The sequence below is a fragment of the Poecilia reticulata genome, linkage group LG19 (assembly GCF_000633615.1).
Source record: "Poecilia reticulata strain Guanapo linkage group LG19, Guppy_female_1.0+MT, whole genome shotgun sequence".
NCBI classification, from domain to species: Eukaryota; Metazoa; Chordata; class Actinopteri; order Cyprinodontiformes; family Poeciliidae; genus Poecilia; species Poecilia reticulata.
The window spans coordinates 8,830,044-8,850,262 of record NC_024349.1 but is presented as its reverse complement, the minus strand read 5'-3'; the positions used below and the strand labels follow the sequence as shown (position 1 = coordinate 8,850,262).

Below are 20,219 nucleotides of genomic sequence, written 5' to 3'. Positions count from 1 at the left end.
GTAACATCAGGTGATGAGCATTAATTTACGGTAAACCAGTTAGAAAGTCTGGTATCTTATAAAATCTTCATTTAGAGTAAAATATAATTTAAATCTAATATTCTAGGTTTGAGACATATTTTATGTTTCTGTTTAGTTTTGTTTTTCAATATGCAGGGCCGGTCCAACTCTTTTTGGGGTCTTAAGCAGATTTTTATTGGGGTCCCCCACATTACCAACATATCAACGACAGATGCTTTAGCTATGTGTGTAGCATACTTGCTATAATTAGCTTTGTTTGTAGTTAGCTTACATCATGCTGCTGTTGTTATGGCTTTTGATTTTAACTTTACAGGAGCAGTACACAAAAACAGATTTTTATTGGGGCCCCACATTACCAACATGTCAACAACAGATGCTTTATCATTCCAAATGTACCTTTAGCTTTGTTTGTAGTTAGCTTACATCATGCTAGTGTTGCGGCGGCTTTTGATTTTATCTTGACAGACCAAGCAATTGGTCTGTAAATGTTGGTATATTAACTATATTTATCCGTTATGCAGAGCCCCATGTTGTGGTTTAAGACGGTAATAATTACACAATAAGGCAGTTTTTAATTAGTAATGCCTTTATTTCCAAAATAATCTATTTCATCAAACCAATCTGAAATAATTTACAGTTTGCATACAAAACAATATATTTTCTGCTGTTCAATTCAATACATTCATTAAATTGTCAATGTTATGCATAGAATCCTTAATGAGAAAAGGTTGATGTGGTTTTATTTTCAGTGCTGAATTAACTGGAGCTTCTTCTCTGGTTTGTCCTGAAGGTTCAGCGTCGGAGAAAGACGCCGTCTGTGCAGGATCATCGTAAAAGCTGCGATAAAAATCTTGCTGCATTCTCACTGGCCGGACATCATTCTGACAAACTCTACAAGAAAAGAGCAAAAAGAGGTTTAATTATCTTACATGTAAAGCTCTGCATGGATCACATTTACCCAGAGTGGAGTCGTGCTCATGTACCTTCAAAATCTACCGTCCCGTCGCCGTTATCATCCGCCTCTTTCACTATGGCGTCGATCTCTCTGCGGCTCATGTGCTCTCCCATCAGCTTGTTCATGGCCGCCCGCAGCTCATCCGTCGTGATCTCTCCGTCTCCGTCCATGTCGAACTAACCCAGCGGAAAACGGGAACAAAAAGGAAAAACTCAGAGAGTTGTTCAGAATAACTCCTGGTAACTTCTACAGAGGAGGATGAGGGACACAAAAAAAATGACTTCTAGAAAAAGTCAGAGTTCTGAGATTAAAGCTATACAAAGTTTAGACAAAAAAATTATATCAGAATTCCAAGAACAAAGTCAGAATTGTGAGATTAAGGTCAAATGTCTAACAAAAAAATTTCAGAATTCTGAGGAAAACAAGTCCCAATTCTGATATAAAAGTCAGAATTCTGAGGTTCTGTGAGGAGTGCTTGGGTGTGGGGATGTCAGAATTTTTTAATTAAAATCTGAATTTTCAGATTACAGTAAGAACTCTCAGATTAGAGTCAGAATTTTGAGATTTTGGGGGGGGGGATATGTCAGAATTTTCAGATTCAAGTCAGAATTCTGGAAAAAAAAAAAAAAAGTCAGAATTTTGAGATTAAAGTCAGAATTCTTTCTGTTTTTTCAGTGTCCCTAACCCTCCTGGGTAAATCTCTGCCGGTTTCACCTCTTTGAAAGCGTCTTTGAGCTCCTTCACGCCGATCATCCCAGCCGTCTCCGCCAGCAGCTTCGGAGCCATCAGTTCTACAAAGTCCTCAAAGTCGACTCTGCCGCCAACTGCAGAGGAAAAGGTCTCTGTCAGCAAATACTTCTTCAGCTTTATGCATTTCATTACACGCTCCTTAGCTTCACGCTGAGGTTTAGAGGGAACTCCAGTGTTGCCAGATTGGGCTGATTTTGGAAGTTAAAATCTGAGCTGATTCTTAGGATATTTGACAGGTTTTTAGAAAGTTTTCAGAGGAAAATCTTTTGAAAATGATTGTCATTGTGTAGCAGAAAACACAGGAACATTCATAAAAGACTGGTATTGCACTGCAATGTGACATCATCAATGATTAGTCATTGATTAATCAAGTGTCACTATGTAGAAGTACTGTAAAACAGAATTCCCAGAGCAACTTCATATCACTGCAAAAAACACAAATCTCATCAAGTTCAAAGAGTCGAGTCCATTTCAGTCCCAAATGGATTTGGTTCTGATCAGAATATAATAGAGGACAACCAAAACCTAAAAACATCGCAAATCTATAAACGCATTCAGGGTCTTATATATAAATATATATACAGAGCTGGATTGTAACTAGTTACATTTACTCAATTACATTTACTTGAGTAACTTTTATGAAAAAAGAGTATTTTTACTACGCTGTACTTTTTACTTTTACTTCAGTAAAAATTAGTTGGCAGCCCTACTCTTACTTGAGTACAATTTTTGGTTACTCTGCCCACCTATGAATATATATAAAAACTCAGCTCCGGTTCCTAGGTAACGGTGCAGGGCTCAGCTGGGGTTGCTAGGTAACAGGCCATGGAATGTGACTTAACTATCCAAGTTATATTTATGCAGTAGAGAGAGGAGGATTAGGGCCAATGAAAAAAAGAGAAAATTCAGAATTTAATCTCAGAATTCTTACATAAAAGTCATAATTATTTCTTTCTCAGTGGCTCTAATCCCCTTCTACACATTAGATGTTGAGATTTCAGACTTTTGTTTTGGAGTTGGGCGGGTCTTGCGTTGCGTTTGGGCTGTAAACTGTCAGATCTGGCAACCCTGTTGGACTCACGGTTCATGTTGATGTTCTGACTGAGTTCTATCAGCTCCATCTCGGTGGGCATGTAGCCCATCGTCCTCATCAGGTTCCCCAGGTCTTTGCAGCTGATCAGCCCATCTTTGTCTTTGTCGAACTCGTTGAACGCGTCTCGCAGCTCTGCAGAAATTAATACATAAATTATGTAAATATGAGAACTGCAACAAGATTTTACTGGGATAGTGTAATTTTTTTTTTATGCAGTCAGGCATCAAATTATTTGTTTTCCATACTTAAAAAACTGACTTGACTGGAAAGGAAGATCAAATTTAACTAAATTACCCGTTAATAAATACAACATATAAAAACTCCAAAACATATCGGTTCTTATATTTAAATTCCTAAACAGAAACATAAAAGGAAAGAAAGCAATGCAAAACCAAATCACATACAACACCCTAAACCTTTTTGTTTAGCTTGTTGTTTTGTAAATTTACAAACATGTCATGAATAATATTTGAATAATTTAAGTTAATGCAGTTTTGTCGCTATACATGTGCTGGAGTTCCTGTGAATTAAGGGGAAATTTTGAAGACACTGATGTGTGATATCTCTCTTACAGATGGCCTATTATGCTTCGTTGGACAGGTTAGCATATAAATCTGTGGCCTAAACAAACATTTTCATTACATTTTTGCACAAAATTATCCTTATGTAATGAGATTTCAGTTTGCTCAAATCTGCCTGTTTTGAGCTGTTTTAGGGTGTCTTGTCACTTTAAATCAGTGGTCTCCAAAGTCGGTCCTCCAGGGCTGGCATCCTGCATGTTGAGTTCTCTCCCTGGTTTAGCGCACCTTGATCAAATAATGGCTCATTAGAGGCCTAAGAAGGACATTGACATTCTGAAAAGGTTGTTACTACCAGCAGGGAGCGAACTAAAACATGCAGGATGCCGGCCCTGGAGGACCGACTTTGGAGACCACTGATTTAAATCAAAATAAGCTGCTGCTGGCCACGCCCCCCAACTCAACATTTACACTCACACATGAAAATGGCTGCAAACAGAAGCTCAAATATACAGCTATACATCTTTGAAAAGCAGAAGTGGAGCCTCCTACACAACCAACTAGAATGCAGCAAGCTGTTTCTGGATGGTGTACAGCTGATGTGTTGGTGCTTTGCTGGGGTTGCTAGGTAACAGTTGGGTTTGGCTAGTGTTGCTAGGTAACGGCTCATGGAATGTGACTTCACAGGCGAGAGGTTTTTAAAACGGTTCATTTTCCAGACACCAACAACAGGAACTTGTTGCCAAAAAACATCCGAGTCCCAAATGAAAACATAAAAATGAGCAAAAGGTGAATTCTGCTTAACAAAACACTTTAATTTGAGATTAGCAGTCTGGTTTTGGAAACAGATTGGAATGAAAGTAAAAGTCCTAATAGTCTAGGACCAGCTTTTTTTAATTTTTATTTTTTATCATTTGACGTTAATATTGTAATATTTAACAGTTTATATGTTTCTCAAGTTGTGAGAAAGCAGATGAGAGAAAAACTTTCAGCAGATAATAGGAAGGCTGAGAAAAGTACAAGAGTGTTTGTAACCTTTGAATGTGTTGGAGTTTGCTGAATTTAAAAATGTTGTCAGCTTTCTGAAAATTTGGAAAGAGTTAAGTTCTGTGATTTATAAAGACATTTTAAAATGTCAACTCTCAAATAATTTAGTTTCTGTTTCGTTAAATATTTCGAAAGCAGAGCTCAGATCTTCCAATATCATAGTTCCTAAAGAGTTATTGAGTTTTATAAAAACTAGAAATCTGCAGCAGTCGACAGAGCAACCAATAATTACATTCAAGTAAAAGTAGCACTTCTTCAACATATTTTTACTCAAGTAAAAGTAAAAATGAATTTGGTTAAAGGCAACTTAAGATTTTAAATATTACATCAATGCAAGTTTATGAGGAAACTTTTGGTGTTTTAATGATGACAATGAAAATAATTTACATAAATAACATAATTACAAAATGAGAAAATGAGGCAAAATCTAAATTTTTCAATCTAAAACGTAAAACACTTCAGCAAACACTGCAGGTGTGTGTCTGGTGAATTTTTGGTTAAAACAAATTAGTTTTTTATTTAGTAAAGTTACTCACAGTTGGTAGAGAATCCAAAATGCTATTCAAATAAGAGTGGCGATACTTCATAATAAAAGTTAAAACGTAGTAAAAGTTACTCAGGTAATAGTAAAAAGTACAACATTGCAAAGGTACTTGTAAAAGTCCAAGTTACTGAGTAAATGTATCTAGTTACTATTCAGCTCTGGAAATTGACTGTAAAATTCAGACTGCTTCATTTCTACAAAAAAACAAACAAAAGAAAAACATGAGGATCATAAAATGATGAACTTACCATCAATTTCATCCTCGGCCAGCTCTCTTGACTGCACAAAAACAGAAACAAAATCTAAAACTGGATTCAATATAAAGAAACTTCAGATGACAAAAACTAAAAATGCAAAATGATTTAGGAAACCCTGAAAATTTGTTGCTCAGAATTAAAAATAAATCAGTGCAGGAACCAGATTAAAATTGATGGATGTTCTGATGTTGTGGATTTACACATAGATTATGGCCTGAGTCGTCACTGGCATGCGGTTGCAGAAAGCAGATGCAGATTTTCTGTCTCTGTTTAATCCATCCAGACTGCAGCTGATGTTTGCAAACAATAACCGCCACCAGAAAGAAATATTCCTCCATACTTACGATGTTTTTGCCTCCTCGCAGGAAAATGCACGCTGCACCAAAGCTCATTTCTGTGGGAGGGATTATGGAATAAAAAGAAAAATGTTAAAACTGATTAAAATACGTCATGCACTGCAAAAACACAAAATATTACCAAGTATTTCTGGTCTAGTTTCTTAGTACTTGAAATAAGAAAAAACTAACTTACAAGTAACTTTTAAGAAACATATAGGAGCTTCTTTACCTGAATGTTTTTTTTAAAAAGTATGAGTATTTAAATTGTGGCAGATTTGTTCATCTATAATGTTATGTCTCAGCACGATCTAGAGAAACTCTTATGTCTCAGCACGATCTAGAGAAACTCATCCATGCGTTTATCTTTAGCCGCATTGATTACTGCAACAGCGTCTTCACAGGTCTGACTAATAAATCAATCAAACAGCTGCAGCTGATCCAGAACGCTGCTGCTCGGGTTCTCACTAAAACCAGGAAGATAGAGCACATAACACCAGTTTTAAAGTCCCTACACTGGCTCCCTGTAGCTCAGAGAATAGACTTTAAAATACTGATGTTAGTTTATAAATCTCTGAACGGTTTAGCACCACAATACCTTAAAGATCTGTTATTACTGTACCAACCGTCTAGACCCCTCAGATCTTCTGGTTCTGGTCTGCTCTGCATCCCCAGAACCAGAACCAGACGCGGAGAAGCAGCATTCAGTTTCTACGCACCACAGATTTGGAACAAACTTCCAGAAAACTGTAAAACAGCTGAAACACTGGGTGCCTTTAAATCTCAACTTAAAACCCACCTGTTTAGAGTTGCTTATGGCTAAATTAGGGTTAGAGTGCGGGTTTTGATGTCTTCCATGTTTTTATGTCTTTAATGTTTTTAATTTTTTCTTCTTTCTTTTCGACGTTTTAATGATGTAATGTTTTTTGTTTTTTTTGTTTTTATTTTTATTTTGTTTTTTTAATTATTTTTTTAAATTTCTCTCTTTCTCACTGATTATTTCTGTTTTTATTTTAATTATGTAAAGCACTTTGAAATGCCTTGCTGCTGAAATGTGCTATACAAATAAAATTTGATTGATTGATTGATTGATTGATTGATTGATTGATTGATTGATTGATTGATTGATTGATTGGAAAAATGTTTGTCTTAAAGAGTGAGCTAGTACTTTTTTTAAGCAATATTAAGTTATAATTTTGTGAAAACAAGCTCTTATTATGCTAAAAAGTTACTTGTTTACTTGTAAGTTGGTTTTGTCTTATTTCAGCTGTTCTAAGTCATTTTCACAATAAGCCAGACTAAAAATACTTGGTAAGATTGTGTGTTTTTGCAGTGTAGAAAGTGTCTCACCTTCTTCTGGTGATTTCTGCTCGTCAGTTAAATGCGTCCCACATGAGGCCTCGGCCTGGGCTGACACCTGCAGAGCGGCGGGAGCCTTCTTCTGCTTCCCGCTCTTCCTCCTGGACTGTGAGCCGTCCCTCTTCAGCCAAGACAGCTTTGCCTCTCAGCGTGCAGCGACCCGACCCGGTGTGGCCCGCCTGCTGCTGCTGCTACTGCCGATGATGCTGATGATGCTCAGGAGTCTGTGAGCCGGAGTCTGTCTGAGCCGGGGATGTTTGAATGTGAGGTGGAGGGGGAGGAGTCAGTCAGTGGCGTGTCTGGAGGACGACAGCAGCAAACATGATGCCCTGCTTTCTCTGCTTTATCACTTTAACATTACTGCAGTCTGAGATGTGAGAAAATATGCAAAAACGCAAAATCTTACCAAGTGTTTCTTGTCTAGTTTCTAGTGCAAATATATTATTTCAATATCACCTGAAATAAGAGAAAACTAACTTACAAGCAGGTTTTTAGCAAAATATAGGAACTTGTTTTAAGTTAATTCCTTAATATTAATAGAAAATGTTTGCTATAGGTGGCATTATCAGGTAGAAATAACATTTAAATTATTTTTGCTTCATTAGTAATGTTAGTAAGATCATCACACTGCAAAAACACAAAATCTTACGAAGTATTTTTGGTTTAGTTTCTACTGCAAATATCTTAGTGCAATTTAAATAAGACAAAACTAACTTACAAGTGACTTTTCAGTTAGATATAGAGGCTTGTTTTAAGTCAACAATTCCTTAATATTGATGAAAAAGTTCTAGTTCCACTGGCACCGTTACATAGCAACACCCGCCAAGCCCAGCCGTTACCTACCACCCCAATTCTAGTTCCACTGGTGCCGTTACCTAGCAACACCTGCCAAGCCCAGCTGTTACCTAGCAACCCAGTTCTAGTTCCACTGGCTGATTGTTTCATTTGTAACAAAACATTTTTCCCATGTTACAAGTAAAATGATCTGCCAGTGGAAAAAAAACTTTATTTTTCTTTTTTTTCTTTTTTACCAATATTAAGTAATTATTTACTTTAAACTAGCTCTTATATCTTGAAAAAATATTTCTGAGTTAGTTTTGTCTTATTTCAAGTGAACTAAGATATTTTTACTAGAAACTAGACAAAAATACTTGGCAAGATTCATCTTATATTTGCAAAGTATATCAGAATTACACTGTAAAAACAAAATCTTACCAAGTATTTTTGTCTAACTTCCTGTGCAAATATGTTAGTACACTAGAAACAAGACAAATCTAACTCAAAAGCAACTTTTAAGTTAGATTTTTTTATTTCTACTCTTACATGAGTAAACTATCGATTCTCTACCCACTGACTAAATAAAAACTTGCTTTAACCAAAAATTATATTATATTGAGTGGGGTCAGGGTTACTCTCCAATACTCATATGTTAGTTAAGATACTTTTTTTGATTTTCTTCTTGGCAGATATTTTTTTATTTTTATTTAATTAATTAATCTAACGTCAAATCAGAAATACTCCAACAGAATATGACTGTAAATCCATCATCAAACTAAACTACATAATTACCACAAACATGTTGTTTTACGTAGGTATTATGTTGATTGTTTAGAGTTTTTACGCATTTGACTAAAATAAGCAGCAACTAAAGAAGCTTAAATGTCTAAAGCCTCAGACTTTTCATGCTCCAGCTGGTATGTGTCACCATAAATCAACAAAAGCTTATGAGGCTCTTCCTCCTTTCACAGACAATAATGTAAACCAGATCTTGGATGTATTAAAGGGTCACAGGCCCTGACATCTTTTTTTATTTTTTATCCTATTGTGCGGTAATCTGCTACAGTGTTTATAAGGTTGACTGTTTTTATTCCCGACTCTTAACCCTGCAGGGTCAAAGGTCACGTCGTGGAGCGGAGACGTTCACACCCACCTGTCTGAGGTGAATCGGACTCCAAGTTGCCTTCCCTTGTCTGTCTGCTTCTTCTTCTTCTTGTTATGTAAATCTGTCTGAAATCTCTTTGCATAAGAAGCTTAATGCGCTACACCATGCGAACGGAGACTAATAACGGTTTATTATCTGCTTTTCTTTTTTTCTTTTTTTTGTGCAGTGGGCCAGTTGAGGAGGTTATGCAAGGCGTAATCCGCAGCTGTGAAAGGATGTCTGTGGAACAGAGGGCTGGAGGTATGTGGGTGAGGAAGCGTCTGGGTGGTAAAAGGTTTAGCATGAGCAGAGTTGGGAGTAACTAGTTACATTTACTCAGTTACTTGAGTAACTCTTTTGAAGTACACTGCTCAAAAAAATAAAGGGAACACTTAAACAACACAATATAACTCCAAGTAAATCAAACTTCTGTGAAATCAAACTGTCCACTTAGGAAGCAACACTGATTGACAACGGGGACCCACGTTGGGTCAATCGGTGTTGCTTCCTAAGTGGACAGTTTGATTTCACAGAAGTTTGATTTACTTGGAGTTATATTGTGTTGTTTAAGTGTTCCCTTTATTTTTTTGAGCAGTATATTTTTACTACCCTGCACAAATTTCTGGATTTTCTACCCACTGAATGAAAAACAAATATATTTTAACCAAAAATTGACCAGACAAAGACACACACCTGCAATCTTTGTAAAAAATTTCATACGTTTTTTTATTTTCCATTAAAAGAAACTGATTTGGAAAATTTTTTTTCCCTTATTTTATTTTTTTTACAAAAAAAATCCACTTGCTCTGTCTAATTATGTGTTAAATAAATATTAAATGATTGATAATTTGATCAGTTACTCAGTACTTGAGTAGACTTTTTACCAAATACTCTTTTACTCAAGTAATTTCTTGACCACCTACTTTTTACTTTTACCTGAGTAACTGGACGAGCCCCCAGTTGTTGTAGTTTGTTCATTTTTGTTGCTGTGTACCATTTATGTTGCTGTGCACATTTCAGAACTGGTTGAGTTACCAGTTTCAGAACACGACCAGAACCCCTCACTGTTATTACCTTGAGAAACAATGAGATTTGGTTAAGTATAAAACAGGCTGTTAATGCCGAACAATGATCAAATGTTACAAGCCATGCAAGTCATACAAATGGACCAGATACAGAGTGACATTCACCATCCAGCGCTGGTTTCCAAGATTTTTTTAAGTAAAGTCAACTTGTCAAATTTAAGAGTGTATGACTTGAAAACATTTGATCATTTCCGGCACAAAGGCCTGTTGTTTTCTTAATTAAATCTCATTATTTCTCAAGGTGAGGACACTGAGGTTTTGGTCAGGTCCTGAAACAGACCTGGGTAATAAGGTCTTAATCAGCTGCTCCCTAAAAAATACTGCCGACCATCACAGTATCCAAAACAAGAAGGAGCTGTTGTCCAAAAAAGATAAATTTCCCCCTGAAAAACAGGACTGGAAATTTGAAAAAAATAACATAAAATATCAATGAAAGTACGGAGCTACTCCAACATGCTGCCACCGTAAGCAGCACAATTCAAGAAAAACATTAAATCTTCAGCAAAACAGTCCAGAAAAGACACAACTACGATGATCTAATTTAAAAAACAGTTTACTTAGAGTCACATGACATATCTCAATTCAACATGCTAATTTCATATCCAATAAAATAATTATTTTAAATAAGTGGTGATAAATCAGTGCAGCTCCATTCGCAGTTCCCACAGAGCATACAGGTACTGGCTGTTGTTTTCATCACAGTCCAGAGCTTTTTCATAAAGCTCTGCAGCTTTCTTCTTGTCTCCTTCAGCTTTGGCCACTTGAGCCAAAACAGAATAAGCCAGGCTGTCATCCTTGTTTTCAGAAAGACGATCATCTGCAATCTTCTTCAGCTTCTGCAGGAAAAGGCCATGAAAATATCAACTCATTGTGCAGACACAGAGGAAAACTCAAAGATGAACTTTTAACTAACAATGGTTAAACTCAAATCCCTCTGAAGATGAATGAATATTTGGCTTTGGTTTTCTGAAAGTCAGTTCTCTAGATGCTCCTCTAAACAGACTGAATCTGGATGCATTACATCCAGTTGCTACGATCGCTAGTAGCCACACAGGCACACCCGCTGGAGGGAATCAAACCCAGTGCAACACTTTCATTCTATTGGCTGAGAGGTTGCCAGGCAACGGTGCGTTTTTGAGTTAAAAAATATTTAAAGTTGACAGGATATTTGAAAATATCACTTGATAATTATGTATTACTGAAAGATTGATGCTTGAAAATTGACTATAAAGTCTTTTAAAAAAATGCAAACATAAAATAAAAACATTTTTAAAAAGCAATGCTTAGCTTGGTGGCACACAAAAAAAGCCTGGTGGCCTGCCAGGCTTATAATACGATGGGGGGAAACCCTGTACTTGATTAAAGAGTTTGCTTTAAGTATGTTTAAATTGAACTGCATCAGAATTCCTCAATAAAGAACTGCTACCCATCAAACTACCCAGAGCAGAACGTACTGGGTTGATACGTTCAGGTACAGGTGACAGGTCTATGTTAAGAGTTAGCAATTGTATGTTCTAATGGAGATCTACAGTGTTCTGGTTTACCTGAAGTGTCCCGGAAACTCAGACCAACCTATTTTCTTCAAACTTTCCAGACATCTGATCTTGTTCAGAAGCTTTGATGGAAATTTAGTGATGTTTGTAACACCAGATGCTCACCTTCACACAATGCTTCCATTCCCATGTTTTTGGTACCAGTTGTAGAGCCTGAGGATTTACAGAGGAGTCAAAGAGGCATTACAAACTAGTCAAAGTTATAACAAGAGGATTCACAGGAAACTCAGACAGGAAGTGAAGACAGGGCGTCAGAAACAGGGTCATAGATGAGCTGAGAGAGGAGCTCATTTTAAGGTTTTGATGGTGACGCTCCCCAGCACATACATTTTACGAATCCCTGCTTCAGGGTAATTTACAGTCAGCTTTGTGCCACCTCCTCACATCAGGCAGAAGGAACCAACTGGAACAGCTTCAGCTCTGAACTGACCTCTGTGTAGTGAGTAATTGCTTCATCCTGCTTCCCGGTGTGATAGAGATGAAAGTCAGCGTATCGCTGGTGAATAAGCTGACGATCGTGAACAGGCAGACGATCGCGTTTGTCTGATGGCTTGTTGAAGCAATGCTGGAACATTTCCTCAGCCCTAGTAGACAGAGGGCAAGAGAGCCACATATTGGTAAAGACTGAGGCACACATTGTGAGGCTTTGTGTTTATCTCACCTGCTGAGGTCTTTCTCCTCTCCATACATTAGCGCCAGGTCTACCCGTGCAATCACAAAGGAAGGTTTGATCTTCACTGCCTTTTCCAGGTTAAGAATGCACCGACGTCGTAACTGCTGCACCTCTGTCGGAGAGCAGAGCATCACTAACAGGCCATAAAAACACACTCACATGGATCTTTACTTTGAACTCATGATTACTTTGCTTATCGTAATGCTGCGATCTCTGCTCATCAATCTTCTTCCTTTTGTAGCACAGGCCCAGCTGATGGTAGATGAATGCTGATGTGTTGCTCCTCTGCAGCGCTCGCTCCAGCAGCTCAATTGACTTTACAATATTTCCCTGTAGTCGACGGGAGAGATGGACCATCTGAGTGAGCTTTTGTTTTTTTACACATCATGAAAACTTGAAAGTATATGGGGGCATTTTTCAGTCTGAAAACAAGATTTCATGTCTTTTGTTTTGAAAACTTTTAATACTTGTGCTTACATTTTCGGTTTAAAAGCAGGACTTCATGTCTTTCTTCTCAAACCTTTCTCCTTGTGCTCAAAACGTGTCTCTGCTTGTATTAAATCTGTTTGCCAATCATTTTGAGCTCATGTTTGGAACAAGAAAGCTTGGGTTTACCGCGTCTCCCACTGCTCTCCGATTTCTGGGCCATTTGGTGTCTACTACCACCCTGCCATTGTCTTCTTCCTGTCTGTGGGCCGCTGCGTCGACTAGGGCTGTAATGATTCCTCGAATGAGTCGAGTACCTCGATTATTAAAAGTCCTTGAGGAAAACTTATCTGCCTCGAAGCTTGTTTAGCATACCTTGTTCCGGCCAGATTGTTATTTGTGTTGCGCAGCGCTCTCACTTCCGCCTATGAGTTGTTGATGAAAGCTAAGTGTTAGCAGCATAACGTCCAACTTTCAAGTTTGATTAGGGAGTGCAGATGTTCTTCTGCTGCAAAGTCGGCTCTCTTTGTTGGTAGTGGTTTATTTGGACCAACTGCATGGGTCATGATTAATGTGGGACTGTGTCCTCTACTTCATTTTTAGGGAGGAGGATTGTGCATTGGAAATTAATTAATGTTAAAATACTTTTTTATTATTAGTGAGCTCTAAAAAAACAACAACACTGTCTACATTCTTGAAAATGAATAACATACACAGATACCCTCCTTTAAGGAGGGGAGATGTAATGTATGGTAAATATATGGCCACTTTAAGAGGCCTGTGCGCAAAGCATTCTGGGTACTGTCGTTATAAGAGAGGTCTGCCACACCAACCTGGTAACGGAGGTATTTGCTGATGTAGCGCGTTGCATGAGGGTTATCTGGGGCAGCTTTCAGTGCCTTCTCCACAAGACTTTCAGCCTCTTCATATTTTTTCTCGATACCCAACTTCACAGCCAGCATAGACAGCAGAACCCCGTCATCAGGGCTGATCTCCAGGGCTCGCCGAAGCTGTGTGACGGCAGCAGAGTCCGTGGCTTTCTCAGATGCTTCTGGAGTATACTACAAGCAGATCAGTTTGGGGGTTACACTGATCCTCAAATGAAGATCCCCTGCTAATGCAGCCTTAAAACAGCCATGTTTCCTGGCTCAACCACTAACCGTTTCTGTCCGGAAGAGGGCAATGGCATAACCGGCGTTCCACTCACTGTCATCTTTCTGGACCTCCAGGGCCATTTGGAAGCACTTAATGGCTTCGGGATAGTAAGGCTTAGATAACTTGAGGTAGGTCCAGGCTTTCTCCCCATACACCTCTGGATGGAGAACCTCGGAGGAGCTGGTGGGATATTTTATCTGTGAAGACAGAAGAAGCAATGAAAATTCAAGGTTTTCAGCTGCAGATGAACTCAGCAGCAACAACCAGGGATCTCATACAGTTTGTGCATACACAACATATTTTACACACAACTTGAAATGTACAAAAATTATTGTTGTGTGAAAGTGTGCAGTCTTCCATGCAAACGTTTGACCTGCTGTGACCTTATTTAGTTGACAATAACAACCTACGTAGCACCAACACGTGCAGAAATACATTGATTCCATCCAGTGTTATTTAATTCAGTAGCATCAAACCTGATGTTTTTTAAATGATTTTCATCACATTTTGTATAAAACAGAATCCACTTTAGCACAATATTGTTAACTCCAAATGTCAAATATCTCTCGTTTTTTTTGTCAACGTCCACCACTCGGTGGTGCTGTAAAATTGTGAAATTTGCTGCACAAAAACCACAAAAATGGCCTAACCTCGAAACCTTAACAAAAATCACACGTTCAACCAAATGAGCTCAAATCTTCAGGATGCTTTCTTTGAATTGATCTCAACATTTCATGCTCTCCATGTACGGCCGTATCTTCACATGCCTCACTCTGTTTCTTTCTAAAGTTTGACTTTAACGCAAACATCTTCACAATCCTAATGAAAATGCTCTCACTAGTTGAACACACCAGCCTTTGTCATTCTTCAAAATTTGTAAGAACCAGAGCTTCTTTGTTTGAATAACACCAAACCAGACTTTCACACTAAGTGCTCTTAAAGTTTAATGTTGATTTTTGTATTTATTCTTCAATAGAACAGCATGAAAAAGGAGACTGAGGCAGCATTTCTGGACCAATCGGATCCAGAACATTAGTGCTGCTGCTGATCTCAATGGGACAGAGAGTAATGCCAGGCCTGAGCAGGACCACCGTCATGGGGATGACATACCAGGATGTCCTGAGCTCTTTGGCAGTATTTCTGGGACTTTGTGAATCTCCCGGTGTGGTAATACATCCAGGCCAGATCTCCATAGGTCACGATAAGCCGCCTTCCACTGTCCTCTCCGTAGACCTCCTTGGTCGTCTGCTCTGATTTGAGAAGGAGCTTCAGGGCCTCTTCTGGCTGGTTCTGAAGGTATCTGAAAACAAACGTGTGATCAAAAAATAAAAATGTTTAAATGTTAGTTAAAGAAAATATCTGGCCTATTGCTGTGATTCTGCAAGAGGAACCAAGAAAAGCTAAACCCCAGTCTGGCAGGATTGACTTGACTAAGTATTTCTGTATAATCTTGTAAAAGACATTCTTGATTTCAGTGGGATTTTTCTAGTAAAATAAAGGTTGTTAATAATAATAATAATAATAATAATAATAATAATAATAATAATAATAAACCATGATCCCTGAATAATTTTGCTTCACATCCAAGTTGTCGATAATTATGAAACTGAATGACATTTAAAATGACCTTTACTACTTAATGATGCTGTGTATAGACTTTGGCAAATATTTCCCCATCAAAAAATACTTGACGTGTTGCCTCGATTCATCATGCATGTTTTAGAAATCCTCTAATGCCAACGCCTGAGTGAACCTAGCAGTTTTCAAGCTTCCTTCTGCTTCACATAACAGCCCTCTTCCCTTTGCTCCCCCACTGAACTCCTTCAGACTAGCCAGTAGCAATTAGCAAACACCTGGTGGCAGGGCTGGCGCAAGTCTCCATGGGGCCCAAAGCAATTGGGTTTTGTGGCCGTCCATTTCTGCTAATGATTTGGATTGCTGCAGTCAACAGTTAGATGATGCTATAAACTTTCTGTTTATGTTATATCCTATAAAGGATTTACAGCTGATTTACTAATTTTCTGAATTTTTTGGAGATCAGCCGATCTTTACATCTGAAGTCGATCTTAACTACCTCAGCAAAGGTTTTTAAAAAATCTGCCTCTGTCCTCTTCTGCTGTCCCGTGAGAAATGTTTGATGTTTGCGGCTAGCGATAGTCACCCCACTGTTACCAACTTAGTGACTCTCTTGCTAAATTTAATGACATTTCAGACAAAAGAAAATTGGTATCGGCCAAAATCTGAATCGGCAGTTCAGGCTTTTTAAATATTGGTAATTAGCAATTGGCCAGAAAACTGCAATCAGCATGAGACTGCATCTGGGGGGAGACGTAACGAACCTGACGTAAGAAAGAAGGTTGCAGGAGAGAGCCACAGCACCGGGACGACCCAACTGAAGAGCGATGTGCTCTTCCAGTCGAGTGCTCAGGTTTTCAAGTTCCATGTCTTCCTTCTTCAAATCCCAGGTAAAATGACTCTGCAGCTGCTGGAGCATGGAGAACAGGGCGCTGCTGCTGCTGCTGCTGCTGCTGCTGCTGCTGCTGCTGCTGCTGCTGCTGCTGTCACTGTGGGAGTGGCAGAGGAAGTACTGATGGTGTTTCAGCACATCTGAACACAGACTGGACTTATTTACTGAGATTAGGTTTGTTCATTTCTTCCAGAACTAATGTGTTTAAGATGCAGCCTTAAAGTACATCCACAAGTCTTCCTCCAATTAACTAAAGTGTGCCAGTTAATCCATCAGAGGTTTGACCAAAACGTTTAATCCAAGTCGTACAGCTCAGCATCCCTGAGACTGACCAAACTTCTGGATTAATAAATGCTATCAAGAATGTCAAAAATAACAAAAGTTTTTTCCACAAACTACCGAGTGATCTGAGTAATGCTGTTGGATGGAGGTAATGTTAGCTAATTGATGTCTAGCTAATGCTGACACAGTACAGGCTATTGATGTCATCCATGTTCAAAAGTAGTACTGGTTACATTCACTGAGTAACTTTTTAGGGAAAAGGGAACTTCTATTTTTACTGCACTGCCGAACATCACTTGAGTAATATTATTATTGCTACGTATATTGATTCTGCATAGTCTAAAGAAATAAACTTCAGAGATTGGAAACATTAGATTCTTCACAGCGCAACATATGAGCTCATATTTATGCAAATTTGAACACAATTACTCAACATTTTATACGTCACTGTTTACATCCTTATTGCTTATTTTGAATAAACGTGGTTATTTTACTTGAAAGGTTACAGAAATGTTTGTTTTTGTATTTATTAAAGTAAAACCTCGTTTACTGGTCTGGTTTCTCGGCATAACACCGATCTGTTAGTGAGATGGGACTGTGGGCCTGATCGTTCATCAATTCGTCACAAATTACGCACAATTATAAGTACTTATGCCTGATTCATTTTAGTCTTAATGAAATTAGCTGAGACACACACACCTCATGATGATGATGATGATGAGTTCAGTCTGCAGGACAGACCCTTCACTCTTCTTCAGAAACCTGAATTATCTGAAATCAAATGTATGATGGGGAGCGTTTCACCGATCGCTCCGACAGAAACTAAACTACTGCTGCAGCTGGGGATGACTTCACTTCAACAGAAATGAAAGTGAAAGTAATAAAGCTCTGGCGGTGCCTTCACCAACGCTCCAATTAAACTGAAACTGAAGCAACATTTGCGGTGATGCCTTCACTGCCAGCTGTGACAGAAATAAACTTTTGATAAAGTTGTAGGAATGCCTTCACTGACGGCTCTGGAATCCAGAGAATTACAGCTGCAGACAGAATCGTCTTTCTGTCCTTGTGATAATAGCTAGAAGTATTTATTTTAGTTTAAGAGTGATTTTTTTTATTAAACCTTTGACTTTCATGTGGTGAAATGTTTGAGTTTTCTTTTAATGCAATAGTAATTTTCAGTCCTGACAAATCATCTGGTTCCATAAGCTAAATGGAGCCAAATTTAAAATTTCTATCAAATAACTAGTTTGATTACCATTTTCAAACTTTTCTGTTTTGTTATTTTATGTTTAAAGCCAAGTTGTAATTATAGCAAAACAAAAAAAATGAGAACATTTTGGTCTCAAACTGTTTTTATTTAAAGGAGCAAATTTATAAATAAAAAACCCCACAAAATATTGTGTATTTTTAATGAGATTTTTAATGTCAGCTGCTGTTTGTTACTCCTATATAATAGTTTTAAATAACTGACTCCAAACTAAAAGCATCTGATGTTCAAATTTAGTCAATGCAAAACATAATCACAAGTACCTAATAAAATTGACATTTACATTTGTTGTTAAAATATTATTCAAGTTTGCAGTGTGTGATGAAGCTGCTGCCTATGCTTACAGTTAAACTGATGCATAGTGTGAAAAACACAGAATTTATTACCGTCAGATCATATGTGAATGCTGTTACTCCACCCAGTTTGTTTTATTATAATAAGAATGAGGAATTGGAATAAGGAAGCAGTGACAGGTCAGACAGGATCGTATTATTGGGTGGATAAAGTTAAATCACTTTAAAAAAAACTTATAATCTAAAAAATGTTGGAATCTGCTTGGATTTTTTGGTGGAGGTAATCTGGGACTCGCTTGTTTTGTGTGCATATCCTGCATATCCTGTCTGCCGAAATGGAAAAAAACATGCAGATTACACCTTGTGGATTACATAAACAAGCTCTAATCCAGAGAAGTCATATGTGTTATTGCGCTGAGATAATTTCCCATCAAATCAGTCTGACAGATGGGAAAACTCAGCGTCTGTCAGCGCGACAGGAATTACCTTTAAATCCCCCTAACTAGTCACAAAGGTAATCCAAAAAGTAATTTACAGGAAATTAATAAATTGTGACGTTTTGCATTATGCAACAGCATCATGGTATAGCGTCTTTATTCCTTCTGGGTATCGGTTATGTAATAATCTGTTTATCCAAAAATACAGGTTTTTGAAAATAGATGGGTGGAAACATCAGGAGCAGCGTAGATATAATTTGTTATATTATTTAAATGAATTATGTGCCATCCAGGCCATTTGTCCACAGAACCAAACATGGAGAAGCAGCATTCAGCTTCTATCCACCACAAATCTGGAACAAGGTTCCAGAAAACTGCAAAACAGCTGAAACACTGAGTTCCTTCAATTCAAGGCTAAAAATCCAGAAGTGCTTTTAAACCATAATAAATATAACTTTGACCAATGTTTTTGATGTGGATTGATGATTTTTGGTTCTTCTCAAAATAAAATATCTGTTATTGGTTTTCACGATTATGATGTACGTTGTTTGTGCGTTTCGAATGTTTGTATGTTTCTTACGCATTTCTGTTTTAATGTAAAGCACTTTGGCTCTCCTAGTGGTTTTTGCTAAAGAAATGAAGTTTTTTTTTTTTTTTTTACTGGTTTTACAATGTTAAGAACTTTAAACTCACTGAAATGTACAAATGTACAAAACTTGAACATATTTGAAAAAATTAATTAATGTAGTTTCTAAGGGAAACTTACGCTACTACACATGCAAACAACTTGTTCTGGGAACAACTTCTGATGCAGCCCTGGGACACCGCCCATATCAAAAAACCTCACTGTATGCATGTTTTCATTTAAAATGGTTAGTTTACAACAATTTTTGTGCATTACATTTAAATTAACTATGTTGTATAGTTATAATGTCATTATTTAATTAGAATTAATAATAATAATAATAATAATAATTATTATTATTATTATTATTATTATTATTATTATTATAATAAAAAGAACATATATTCAGAGGTGGGTAGAGTAGCCAATAATTGTACTCAGGAAATCGTTTTGGAGAAATTAAGATATGGGGTCAGAGCAAAGACCAGTAAATTTAAAGAAATATGGGATGCCTTCATGCAATTGTTGGAAAGTAACCAAGCTGAAATGTATTACTGGAGTGGAACAAAAATAACAGAAACGCCTAATAATATTAATGTTAATTAATATAACTTATGTTTATTAACAAGTCAGTGATGCCATATTTAGCCATGATAGCTGGATGATTGAAACTTTCTTTTATTTGTCTGTATATTTATATGCGCACTTAGCCTTGTGTACTATTTACCCCTTTATTTTTAATGTTTTTCATTGTTATTTATACTACTTTTTTTTAGGTAAATCTTATTCTATTTTATTTTATACTCCTGTTGTTGATTGTGAATGGGAATGTTCAGCGTTTGTATGTTTTCTGTGTTACAATTATGCAAACCTCAATACAAATATTGTTGAAAAAAAAACAACTAACTAGTTACTGCGCAACTCTGTACATTAATAATGAACTAATAATTCGTTTGTTATAGAATTCATAGTTATACTTTTATTAACTATGTTATGTACAAACTATAACATGCTAGATTTAGAAATAATGGTTAGAATGAATGAATTGATGTAATATTTTTAATACTTTTTTGCTGAATGATCTCATATTTCCGTGGTGTTTTGATGATTTCGCCTCGGCCACATGGGGATACTGTTATTGGACACTCGCCTGCTT

At 37.3% G+C, this 20,219-nt stretch overlaps 2 protein-coding genes across 2 annotated transcripts; both read right to left on the bottom strand.

The window, feature by feature from the left end:
- Positions 1-589: 589 nt before the first annotated feature.
- Positions 590-7,118, bottom strand: cabp5a (calcium binding protein 5a). The gene is made up of 7 exons (XM_008436798.2): positions 6,871-7,118; positions 5,530-5,579; positions 5,177-5,207; positions 2,808-2,951; positions 1,691-1,800; positions 1,005-1,152; positions 590-912 (listed from the first exon to the last, which is right to left on the bottom strand). The coding sequence occupies exons 2-7, from the start codon at positions 5,575-5,577 to the stop codon at positions 884-886; spliced, it is 510 nt and encodes a 169-aa protein (XP_008435020.1). The 5' UTR covers positions 5,578-5,579; positions 6,871-7,118; the 3' UTR covers positions 590-883.
- Positions 7,119-10,428: 3,310 nt separating this feature from the next.
- LOC103481391 (interferon-induced protein with tetratricopeptide repeats 5-like) lies at positions 10,429-17,318 on the bottom strand. Its single transcript, XM_008436797.2, has 10 exons — positions 17,141-17,318; positions 16,032-16,256; positions 14,803-14,992; positions 13,698-13,889; positions 13,371-13,598; positions 12,300-12,441; positions 12,100-12,223; positions 11,869-12,022; positions 11,544-11,591; positions 10,429-10,721 (listed from the first exon to the last, which is right to left on the bottom strand). Exons 1-10 carry the CDS (start codon positions 17,143-17,145, stop codon positions 10,524-10,526), a joined length of 1,506 nt encoding a protein of 501 aa, XP_008435019.1. The 5' UTR covers positions 17,146-17,318; the 3' UTR covers positions 10,429-10,523.
- Positions 17,319-20,219: the final 2,901 nt, after the last annotated feature.